At 56.5% G+C, this 11,188-nt stretch overlaps 1 protein-coding gene across 1 annotated transcript in view; it reads right to left on the bottom strand.

The window, feature by feature from the left end:
• Positions 1 to 289: 289 nt before the first annotated feature.
• Positions 290 to 11,188, bottom strand: part of SRRM3 (serine/arginine repetitive matrix 3) — a 57,799-nt gene continuing 46,900 nt past the window's right edge. The window contains 6 exon segments of the mRNA XM_036225565.1: positions 290 to 4,502; positions 5,800 to 5,832; positions 5,834 to 5,879; positions 6,310 to 6,447; positions 6,596 to 6,820; positions 7,588 to 7,949. Coding sequence (XP_036081458.1) covers positions 4,104 to 4,502; positions 5,800 to 5,832; positions 5,834 to 5,879; positions 6,310 to 6,447; positions 6,596 to 6,820; positions 7,588 to 7,949 — 1,203 coding nt within the window. The 3' untranslated portion in view covers positions 290 to 4,103.

Here is an 11,188-nt window from a genome sequence, read left to right as displayed (position 1 = left end):
ATGGTGATTGGAGGGAGTGGCAATGTGGTATCATCCCCTGTGGTGGCTATGGAGGTGGGAGGCCCTGCGGCCGGAGCACCCCTCATGTCTTAGGTGTCCTTTCTCAGGGGGTAGGGAGCCTGGAAAAGGAAGAGCAGGTGCTTGGTGTTAGGACCAGTTTGCTGAATACACCCTCAGCTGAGAGAGGCTGGTGAGAGGCCAGAGGGCTTCCAAGAGCACCTCAGTGAGGCAAGGGATGGGGGATACCAGCTGGGACACACTCAAACTGGGCATGAGCACTTGTGACTTGCTGTTGCGGGTCTGCGGCTTAAGGAAATCAATTAAGGAAAAAGGACACAGGAAAGTCCTGTCCAGCCTCCAGGCTACTGTGTGTATTGGGAGGGAAAAGATGGGGGTGGTCCCTGTGGCCCCCATCTGCAGAGACAGAGAGCAGGAGAGGACTTACAGCATCCCAAAAGTTCACATCCTGAAACGGTTCCCCACCCCTATCCTCCCCCTTCTTGTTACCATTACAGAATTGTAGTTTCCTGTTTTCTTGCCTGACTTCCTGGCAGTATTTTTCCCTTTTCCCAAGGTACTGAGCAGAGGCTGAACCTTCAGTCCATGGGAGTTACAGGGGCTTGGTACACTAGTACCCTCCCCGTCTTTCCCCAGGGAACTCACGTCACTTCCCCAAATAGCTAAGGAGGGCACTGAGGACAAGAGCTTTAGGATTCCAGGCTGACATGGACTCTCCCCCAGGGCTCTCTCCTCTCAGGCCAGACGGGTTTGTGCCCCTCATGGCAGAATAACAACTGGCAGTTTTTCCTTTCTCTGTTGCCCTCTAGTGTCTTCCTGAAGCCACCACACCTTGCCTTTGGGCGCCGCCTTTCCTCAGGGTTTCTGGAACTCTTCACTCCCTGGCTTTCTCATTCACTCATTTACTCATTCGACAAACATTTCAAGGGCGCCTATTTTGGGGTGGCAGAGACCAATATGGCATGGCCTGGGCTCAGAAACTCACAGATTTAGGGAGAGACTTGACAACAAACAACTGGAACAAGAGCTTAAGGCCCTAATGGCAGCAACAGACCCAGCACCAGAGGAAACCAGAAGCAGGAGTGGCCACCACAGCTGGGGACAAGAAGGCTCTTGAGAGTAGAAGGGAGCTGAGCTGGGCCTTGAACCATGAGTTCACCTGAACCTGTGGAGGTGGAAGGGGCATTGCCTGCGGGACCTAGGGAGGAGGGTCATCTGGATTGGGATATACTGGAGTCAAAGGGCAGTGGTGGGAGAGGAGGTTGGAAGGTTGGCGGGAGGAAAGGATGGCCATTCCAGGTGGAGCCATTTGGAAAGTCTTATGAGCCCTATGAGCTGGTGAACACAGTCACAAGATGCAGGGTCCACAAAGCAGAAAGTTCTGTTTCATCGATTCAATACTGTGTCCTCAGAGCCAGGGGACTGTTTGTGGCACACAGTAGGTGTTCAATAAGTATGTGTGGAATGAGTGAATGAAAGGTTGGATTTGCATTTTAGATAGAACAGGGTAGATCGGAAGGGGCAAGATCAAGGCAGCAGGTTGTAGGCATGGGAGGGGTCCCTGTGAGAAGGCCCTAGATTGTTCACGCAGGAATGGAGGTGGGGCGGAAAGAAGTGGCACCGTCTGGGTGTAGCCTGGCTGTAGGGTGCAGGGGGGAAGGCATCAGGCCGAGCAGTAAGGAATGGAATGGGGAAGTGCAGGAGCAGGTATGGGTTGTGTGAGACAGGCTGATTTTCTATGACCACCTTTGGGTGTTTTGCATGCCCTCCTGTCCAGGAGGTGGCATCTCCAGAGCAGGGCCAGTGTGTACTCCTTATAGCTCAAACTGCTTGCCTGACGCCCAGTTTTGCTGAGCTTGTATAAAGGGTTAAAGAGGCATAGGTGCTTCTTTGAACAGCTTCTGCAGATCAGAAACGGAACCACTGGCCAAAGGCCCCCTCAGGTGCTCCTTACAGTTGGAATAAAGAGAAACTGGAGAGGAGGTCACGTGTTGACACAACCGTAGGCTTCAGGAGCTCCCCTGCTCTGGAAACTAGACCAGACCAAGGACATCTGTACAGTGGCTCATGCAGACTGGAGCCAGGGACATGTTAGCTGCTCCCTCAGCCGAGGTGGACCAGGATTCTTAACCTGTGGGCCTTAAAGGCTTCGGAGTGTCTGTGAGATCTAAAATTGTACGCCAAATCGGGGGCATGTGCACATCTTCTGGGGAAGGGGTTCCCAATCTTCATCAGATTCTCAAAGAGCAGTTGATTCAAAACATGGTTAAAATCTACCATTCTAAGAGAAAAGAAGGAAGAGATTTTTTTTTTATCTGTTTAGATATATATAAACACAAGAAACACAATTAAGTAGCTGTTTAAAACAAACAAAAAAAGACCCCGCCACTTTAAACTCTCGCTTTCCAGGCCCCATTCTTGTGCCCAGCCAGGACCAGACACTTGCTGTTTTCCTTAGGTGGCCATGTTTGGAATACTCACTCTATGCCAGTTCTGGTGCTTAGTGCTTTCGGGACAGTATTTCCTTTCTGCTACCTCTCAGCCCTGCATGTCACACAGCTGGGAAGAGTGGGAGACTGGATTCACAGCCACGTGATGCTCTAAGCTATGTTCTAGTTGTTCTGGAACATTGCACTTATAGGGAGGGGCCTGCGTGTCCACCCAGTGCCTCCTCTCTCTTCTCCACCCCCATCCACTGCTGAAGCTGGAGGGGTTGTGGGAGTTGGGGGGAGTAGGAGTGGTCTTCTTGGGTCCCTGTTTTCCTTCCCACAGAGCTGCAGGCTCTTTAGACTTATGCATGGAGGTTGAGGGATGGGGGAAATGGATGGATATGTTGGGCTCTGGTTCCTGAGGAGTCTAAGTCTCTCTCATTTCTCAGAGGGAAGGATTCCGGGACCCCATGCCTTCCCCACACTCCCCAAGTACCCAAATCCACAGAGGCCAGGTCTCACCACCTGCCATCCTGGCACCGAGTATTTTATTAGAGTCCAAGTTTTATCCGCACCGCGGAGAAAGAGGGAGGGAGAAATAGAGAGGGGGAACCCGGACCAGACCCCAGACCCCTCCCTCCACTGGAGCCCAGGGCATCTGCCCTATTGGGCCAAGGAAGACTTCATGAGATCCCTGAGGGCCCCAGGAGGAGGGGGCTGGGAGCAGCAGAGGAGGGCTGGGGGCTACTGCTTCCCATCGACGCCTCAGGTCAAGGCCCTCAGTCTAGATCATACCCTTTCTTCCAAGGGCTGTAGCACCCTTCTCTGGGAAGCCTTGGCTGACTCCCTCCCTGCCGAACCCTGAGGAGGAAGTTCTCCCTTGGGCAAGCCTGAAGCACATGTTGTCCTATGCCTCTGACCCTGTGCTGCCATCTGGTCCATGTCTCAGACAAGGGCACTCGGGTACACCCGGGCCTGCTTAGTCATCGGGCTGCATTGCTTCTTCCCTTTTCTCACAGGCTCCTCTTCCAGCCCTTCTCTCTTCCACCTCCTGACCTGGACCCCTTTTGATCTTAGTTAGGGTCAGATGCAGTTGTGGTCTGTTTGTCTCACCTCTTGTCATGCAGAAAGCCTGGCTGATGTGGTCTTAGCCCAGGGCATGGGGTGAGGGCTGGAGAAGAGGGCCTAACCTGAAGAGGAGAGGTGGGACTAAGACTGAGATTCCTGACCCTCAGGTTGGGGTTTAGGGGCCCACCTACTCTGGCACTCCTGGGCCAGGGGAGGAGCTTAGGGAGGCTATGGGGCCAGCCTCCAGCCCTCAGCCAGGGTCCTCCTGCAGCCTGCTCAGAAGGAAGCAGCTCCCCAGCCTGGATGGTCGTGCACCAAGGGTTAGGCTATTCTTTCTTCTAACTTAGATTCTGCTTGCTGTCCTACCTCCTTGTCCACCCAGCGATAGAGAGGAGCCAAGGGCCCTGCAGAGTGGGTAAGGGAGGCTCCTAGGACTGGTACCTTCAGAGGTGTCCCTGGGTCCATTGAGCTGAGAGGTCCCTAGCCTAGTGAGCTGGCATTAAGCAGGAAGAAGGGCGATCCCTGTGTTCGAAAGGCTCTTTGTTCCCTGTATACAGTGGGCTGGCAGGAGGTGGGGGCAGGGACCCTCTAGAAGCAGCAGAACCCAGCTCCTCCTTGTCTACGGCGCCCACCCTCAAGGTCTTCCCTGGGCCTGGGACTTCTTTGTAGTAGTGGGGTGAAGGCTCCCCCACGAGTCCTGGGTCCTGACCCCTCGCCTCTTCCTGTGCCAGGGGGCACCAAGCTGGGACTGTCTGGGCTCAGAAGCCCCCACTTTCTGAGCTGCTCCTGCTGTGGTAGCTGGGACTGGGGGTCTGGGAGGGGCTGCATGTGCGGCTTCGGGTCCCGCGACTGCGACTGCTGTAGCTTCCATGACTGTGGCCCGGGCTGGGGCTGCGACTGGGGCTCCGGCTTGAGTAGTCGCTGCTCAGGCAGCTGGAGGAGGATGAGGGGCTGGGCCGGTAGTAGGGGATGGGCCGCTTTCGGGCACTGCCGGGAGGGAAAAGCTGATTACAGGCCATCCAGGGCCCTGAGCTCCGCCCATCTTGGGCCCTCACTCAAGCTCCAGGCCCCTCCACAGCAGTGGCCAGGGCTTCCCTGCCTCAGATTCCCCTGAGCCCTGACCTTGGAGTGACTCCCTCCGCCCCCGCTCCAACAGGATTGGACAATTTGCGGTCACTTGCCAATTTCATGTTGATCATTTTGTTTTTTCTCACTTGTCTGCAGGGAAAGGGGGCTGAATTTCAGCTTGACCTGAGTAGGTGCTCAATAAATATTTCTTGAATGAATGAAACTTTTAAATATAGACAATTCATACCAACAAAGTTAAGCAGCAGCTTCTGTGCATGGAAGTGTTTGTGGATATGACCCCGCCCTGCTCCTCTATTTCCAACAGAATCAAGGCTTTTGGTTTTTCATGTCACATTAAAGGAACAAGGAAAAGACCCCTGGCCACTGCTACCCATGCCCCCAGCCCAGCCCAGGCCCCACTGGCCCCCTCTCCTCACTCAGCTACCTCCCACCAGCCCCTGAGTTAGTTTGAAGCCAGAAGGCTGTGACCAAGAAAAAAGAAGAGAGTGGTTAAGAAGGCGACAATGCCCCCATCACGTGGGGTTAATTCTGAGGAAGAAAACAAGTGTACGTTAGTAGGAGGAGGAGGAGGCAGCCTGGGAGAGGGGCTGAGGTGGGTGCCAGGTAGGGGTTGTGGAGGTTGGCCATCTTAGGACCCACTGGCATTTGGGTGGGCTATGAGACTTGTCTCAGGGTGGGCGTTCCAAGCCTAGCAGTCTGGCCTCTAGCTCTGGGGTGAGGGGAGGAGGCAATGCTATCATCAAGGACTAGGAAGGGCCAGTTTGAGAATCAGATCATATAAGAGCTGAAAAGGTGCTCAGGGAGGTCTGCTTATTGTTCAGATGTGAGAACTGAGACGCAGAGAGGCCCACTGATCTCCCAGCAAGACTGTGGCAGAGCTGGGTTCAGAATTTTAGCTGTGGCCCTCTACCCCATGTCGAGAGTAGAAATGGGGTGATTTCTGCAAACAGACCATTGGCTCACCTGGAGACCCAGGCCCAGACCTTCCAGTCCTGGCAGAGGAACTCTGATTATGGCACAGCACCACTGAACTGTGTCAGGAAAGTGGGAGGAACCGATTTCTCCCACAGCTGCCCCAGAGACCAAGCTGCTGGTGCCCCCTCCTCCAAATTCCCCAGGGGCTGGGAGGTGAGCAGTGGGGTTAGTGAGAAAAGGAGAGGCAGACAGACAGCTGAACAGAGCCAGATCAGCTCACATGGGCATCTCCCCTGCAGCCTGTGGAGAGGGGGTCCAGCTGGCCCCCAGGCTGGCCATAGGCCACTCAGCAGGCTGGACCTTGAGATGAAGGAGAAAAGGAGACATCATTGCCAGGAGATGAATGTGGGGAGGAAAGAAGGGAGGGAGGGGATCCAGGAGGGATGGCTGGAATCTTCCAGAGCTTAATTCCACGTTTGCAGCTTATCACCCAGATCCCAGTACAGATTCCCCTCTCCTCCATGGGCCTTCAGACCGTCACAGGATTATGCCCTTCTTGAGGCCTCCCTGCTCTCAGTGAACCTCTACGTCTGTCTCTGAGTCCCACCCCGTTCCAGCACCACTAGTTTTGGCCCCTCTCCTCGGTAAGCCCTCTTCTTTTCACTGAACCCCCACCTCCTCTCCTTGAGCCTCCACCTCTCCCTGCACCAGGTCCATTCGGCAGCCCCAGGAGGTTCCAGGAGTCCTCCCCCCCAGGTCCCTGCGGCTAGTCCCCAGTGGTGCGCCATACCTGGTGATGCGCCGCGGCTCCATGAAGCTGGGCGAGTCCCGGCGCCGCTTGCGAATGGGCGAATAGCTGCGGGAGCGGCGTCGGGCGCGGGCAGCATCGGCCTCAACGTGCCTGGCGCGGCCTTCGCCGTCCTTGTCCCTGTGGGGCCCAGGCCCGAGGTGAGCGCGGCGGCCCGCCGCCCTGCCCAGTGCCGCCGCCTCCGCCTCACGAGGGCGCCCCAGGCCCGCCCTCTCTCCGGGCCCCACGCACACCTTCTTTCCCCAAGCGCCCGGCGGTCCTCACTTACCTGCCCAGAGTTTTCTTGGGCGACGGCGAGCGGCTGGGGCTGCGGGCTCTCTTCTCCGCGGAGCGCGAACGGGATTTGGAGGGCGAGCGGCTAGAGCTCCACGAGCGCGGGTGGGGGCCCGGGCTGCGCGACGAGCTCTTCCCCTCCGGGCCGCCGTGCCGGCCGTGCGCGCCCGGGGACGGGGAGGTGCTGGCCTGCCGGGCGCGCGGGGGCCGCTCCTTGGCCCTAGAGGAGGGGCACGGCGACAGAGGGCTCAGCGAGGGAGGAAGTGGGCTCCGTGGAAGGAAGGGACGGAGTGAGGGGAGAGAGACGGGGCCCGGTGACAGGGTCGTTCTTCAGCTAGGAAGAAAGTGAGCTCCGTGGAGGGGCAAGGTGGGGCTTCTCAGCTAGGGTGAAACTGGGCTCAATGGAGAGGAAGGGACTCAGTAGGCGGAAGGGCTCTAAGGAGGAGGAGTTCATCGAGGAGGGGTGGGTTAGTGAGCAGGAGGAGATCGTGTGTGAGTTGCGGGGGGAAGGTTCCTGGGGGCGGGGGACCAGGGGAAGGAAGGTGGGAGTAGGGAGAAGAATCAGTGAGGTAGAGGGTGTTTCGTGGTGTCGAGGGAGAGTGATCAGTGAGAGGGGAACCCAGGTGAGGAAGGAGAGTGATCCGCGCTGGGGAGAGGAGAAGGATTGTGGGAGGGGGTTAGAAAGAGAGCTGTGGGGAGGGCATCAGTGTGGGGAACAGAGGGCTCCTTGGGCCAAGGAGGAGCGAGCGGTAAGCTGGGAGCTCAGCGAGTGGGGAAGGAGAATGACCAGTGAGAGGAGAGGGGTCGGTGGGGTAAAGGTGCTCTGTGGAAGTAGGGGGAAGGGATCAGGAGGGAGGAAGAGTGCTTAGTAAGGGTGCAGCTCTGCGGGGAGGAGTCGGTGAGGGGAAGCGTTTTGAGGAGGGGAGGGCTGTGCACAGAGCGGGGAGGGGGAGCCCCGGCTCCCTGGGGCCGCCCGCGCCCGCTCACCGTTTCCCATGCCCGCCGTGGCCTCGCTCTGAGCTGGGCTCGGGCCCGGGGCCGGGGGCGCCACCGCCGCCCGAGTCGCTGCTGGACCGGGCCCTGCTGAGTGAGCGAGACGAACCCCGGGGAGGCGCGGGCCGCGCGCGCCGGCGGCCCCTGCGGCGGGGCGCGGACGTCGGGGACCGAGAGCGACGCCGCCGCCGCCGCCGTCGCCGCCGCCGCCTGGCGGGCCCTCCCGTCGCGCGGCCTCCTCTGCCCTGCGACGACGGCGCCGAGCGCGGGCTTGGGCTCTCCTTCCCCCGCGCGGGCGGCGTAGCTGCGCCGGCCTCCGCCTGATCGCCGGCCCTGGGCGAGGGCGAGCTGGGCTTCTGACGGGGAGAGAGGCAGAGAGGGCAAGGGGTAGGGGGTGTGGCGGGGGGTGGGGGGGGGGAGAGCGGAGAGGGAGACAGAGAGTGACGGAGACAGGAGAGAGGGGACAGAGAGACGGCAGCAGAGACAGAGAAAACAGAAGAGGTGGAGAGCCCAGAGGGGAGAGAGGCAGAGGCAGAGGAGACAGAAAGGAGAAACAGACAAGTTAAGGAAGCAGAGAAACAGATACGAGGGGGGGGGGGGGGGGAGAGAGAGAGAGAGAGAGAGAGAGAGAGAGAGAGAGAGAGAGAGAGAGGAGAGAGACCAAGAGAAGGAGCGAGAGATCGAGGGTGAGAGAACGGGCGGGTGGGGTGGGGGAAGAGAAGGAGAGGGGGCTTTCACCAGGCCCAGGCTGAGGGCTGCCAGTCCCGGAGCATCGCACACACGGTTCCCCGCGCCTGCCCTGCCTCTGCCTCTCCTGAGTGTCCACCTTCTGGCCTCAACAGTGCAGCTCATGCAAGGTTCTCGGCATGCAAAACACAAGAGGGACGGAGCGGTGGGGGGCGGGGAGGGGGCTGACAGGGAGGGCGCTCCAGGACGGGCACGGGGGCTGGCATTGCTCCACTATGGGACAGACGATCCCGGCCGAAAGAAGAGAGAGGGCGGGCACCAGGAGGCCGGGCCGGTGCCAGCCCAGCAGACCAGGCCCCCCAGCGCGTGGGGGTGGGTGAGGGAATGGAAGGGGCACACGGCACACAGATGGGGGGTGGCGGGGCGGGACAACTGAACTCAAAACTGAACCGAAGAAAGGGAAGAAAAACAAATAAAAAACAAAATCCACAAATGTCATTAGATACCAAAATCAAAAACAATGTCTGAACTCCTGGGGAACTGACATTTTCTGTTAACATTTTTCTTTCTTTGTTTTCCGGCCCTGCAGAGACCTGTGGAGCTGTCAGTAGCACCCGACTGTCTTTCTGTTTCTCTCTTTTTTTTTTTCTTTTTTCTTTTTTTAAGTTCTGATTTTTAAGTCCCTCTTGGTTAACGTCCACTTACCAATAAAGTGGCACTTCCTCCTTTAGTAGGTAAGATGTGTAAGAGAAGGGAAAAGTGTGGTAGCGTAAGTTCATCATTAGATTCACAAAAATGCAAGAGAGATAGAGAGAGAGAGAGAAAAACTCAACCACCCCATTCTAGGCCAAGAGGAGGCCACACCGCCTCTGGAGGAAGGACTGGCAGTGCCTGGCTCCTCAGGCCTGAGTAGGCACCTCTTGAGTGACCACTGGATAGAGATGTCAAATGTTTTTCCAAAAGTGGAGTTAGGACACAAAGATCTGGATACAGAAAACCTGAAAGGGCACTTGGTACCTTCAAAAAGGCCTTGACTAGGAACCAGGGTCTGAGAGCCTGCCACTACCTCACTGAGTGACCCTGGCCAAGTCACTTTCCCATTCTGGGCCTCAGTTCCCCCGTCTACAAAATGAGAGGATTGGGCTTAGCTTCCTGATGTTCCTTCAGAGTAAATATTCCAGGATTCTCTGACCACCCTCTTCATCCTGTTCCCTCCACAGAACTAACCCTCCTCCTGTCCTTGGGCTTCCTTCTGATAACAGTTGATTATTTTTGTCCCTGATAATCTTTGTTGATTATAACTATTTATACCTGTCCCTCACCCTTGCCCCACCCCTAATCACTATGACCAGCTTGACTTTGGGTACCTCCAGGGTAGGTCTGGTGTTGAATTCAGCTCTGTAACCTCAGTTGTGATCACAGAACATGGCACCTAGTAGGGCCTCAATGCAATTTACTGAGGGAAGAAGAAATGTCCTTATAAAGGCCAGGGCCAAAACAGGAAGTCTTAGAACAGGGGCAGAGTCTGGGCCAAGTATTCTGGGAGGCTCTTAGGATGAGAGAACAAAACCAGATGCCACCCCTACAGGGCATCTTGCTGCCAGGGACTGGAAGGAGTATGGTTGGCATAGCCCTGATGCTTCCTGCAGGAGAAAGGATGATGCCAAGGTCTCTCTGTGCAAGCTTGGATCTAGCCTGGGCATGGAGGTAGAGCCAAAAGTCAGCTCCATTGGTGGAAAGGCACAGCCAGCTCATGGCTGGTGGCTGAAGCAGCCAGTAAACACCAGCCATAGTGAGTGAGAGCAGCTGACCAGAGTCAGATGAGCCATGAGGACCTTCTCCTGGGAGAGCCTGGCATCTCTGTTTGGGTCAGAGTAAGGCATAGGTGGGCAGAGTAGATATTACTGGGTACCTAGGTATACCTCTGAGTACCCTGACACTAGGCTAGCAGAGATGGAGGCTGGTTTGTTCAGCCATGGCCCCTCTGTGATGGTAGTTCTGTTCTCAATAGACATTACCAGGAGACATTGGCTCCCCAACACATATACCCTCCACCCCAGCTGGTACAGCTCCCAAGCCCCCAGCACTAGATTCTGTCATTCAGCATCCTTTTCCTTCCAGAGAAGGCAAATAAAAAAGAAGTCTCCAGGTTCTTCACATTTCAAGTTCCTTTTCTATATCCTGGGTTGTCAAAGAGTATAAGGTGAACAGATTCTAGTTAGGAGAGTGGGGGCCATGTCAGCCAATGCATAGTAATCCATACCCAAGGAGACAGTGGATCCCACCTTTAAAAAGCCTTTGCTTGCCACTTTGGTGGTGGGAATGGGAGCAGCAAGGCAAGTGGGCAGAATACTAAACTTGGGAATTAGGACCTGGATGTGAATTCTGTTCCAGTCCTGACTCTGGATCTGGGCCTCTACTTCTGCCTCCAGGGAAGAGGCCAGCAATGTGGGAAGAAGACCAAGGGCCATGATGTTTCTTCCCACAGGCACTGCAGGGCCTTCTCTACTTCCTACTGTTGGGCTGGGAGTGGGAGGGAGTGTTAGGAAAAGAAAAGGTCTGGGTTGGGCGGATGCCCCCCCCCGACCCCCCCCCCCCCATCATGTTGCTGTCCTCAGCCACTGAGATGCAAGTCTCTAGGCCATCTCTCTGTGCTGATCCAGACCCTTCCCGCCTGGCATGTTTTGATGCCAAAGCTCCCTCCATTTTCCTCTCAACTTCTCCAAGTCAACTGGCTGTTGTAGCCCAATATGATAGTAATTGGCAAAGCGAACATGCTGGAATCAGCCCTGATGCAAGTTTGTTGTGAGACCTTAAGGAAGTGAGATAACTCTGGGGCCTCAGTTTCCCCATTGGTAAAATGAACATAATCGAAGTCTTTGCTGAACAGGGTGCACCTGTTCACGGG

This window comes from Rousettus aegyptiacus, unplaced genomic scaffold (genome assembly GCF_014176215.1).
Source record: "Rousettus aegyptiacus isolate mRouAeg1 unplaced genomic scaffold, mRouAeg1.p scaffold_m13_p_8, whole genome shotgun sequence".
Taxonomy (NCBI): Eukaryota; Metazoa; Chordata; class Mammalia; order Chiroptera; family Pteropodidae; genus Rousettus; species Rousettus aegyptiacus.
This window is presented reverse-complemented; position numbering and strand designations above follow the sequence as displayed.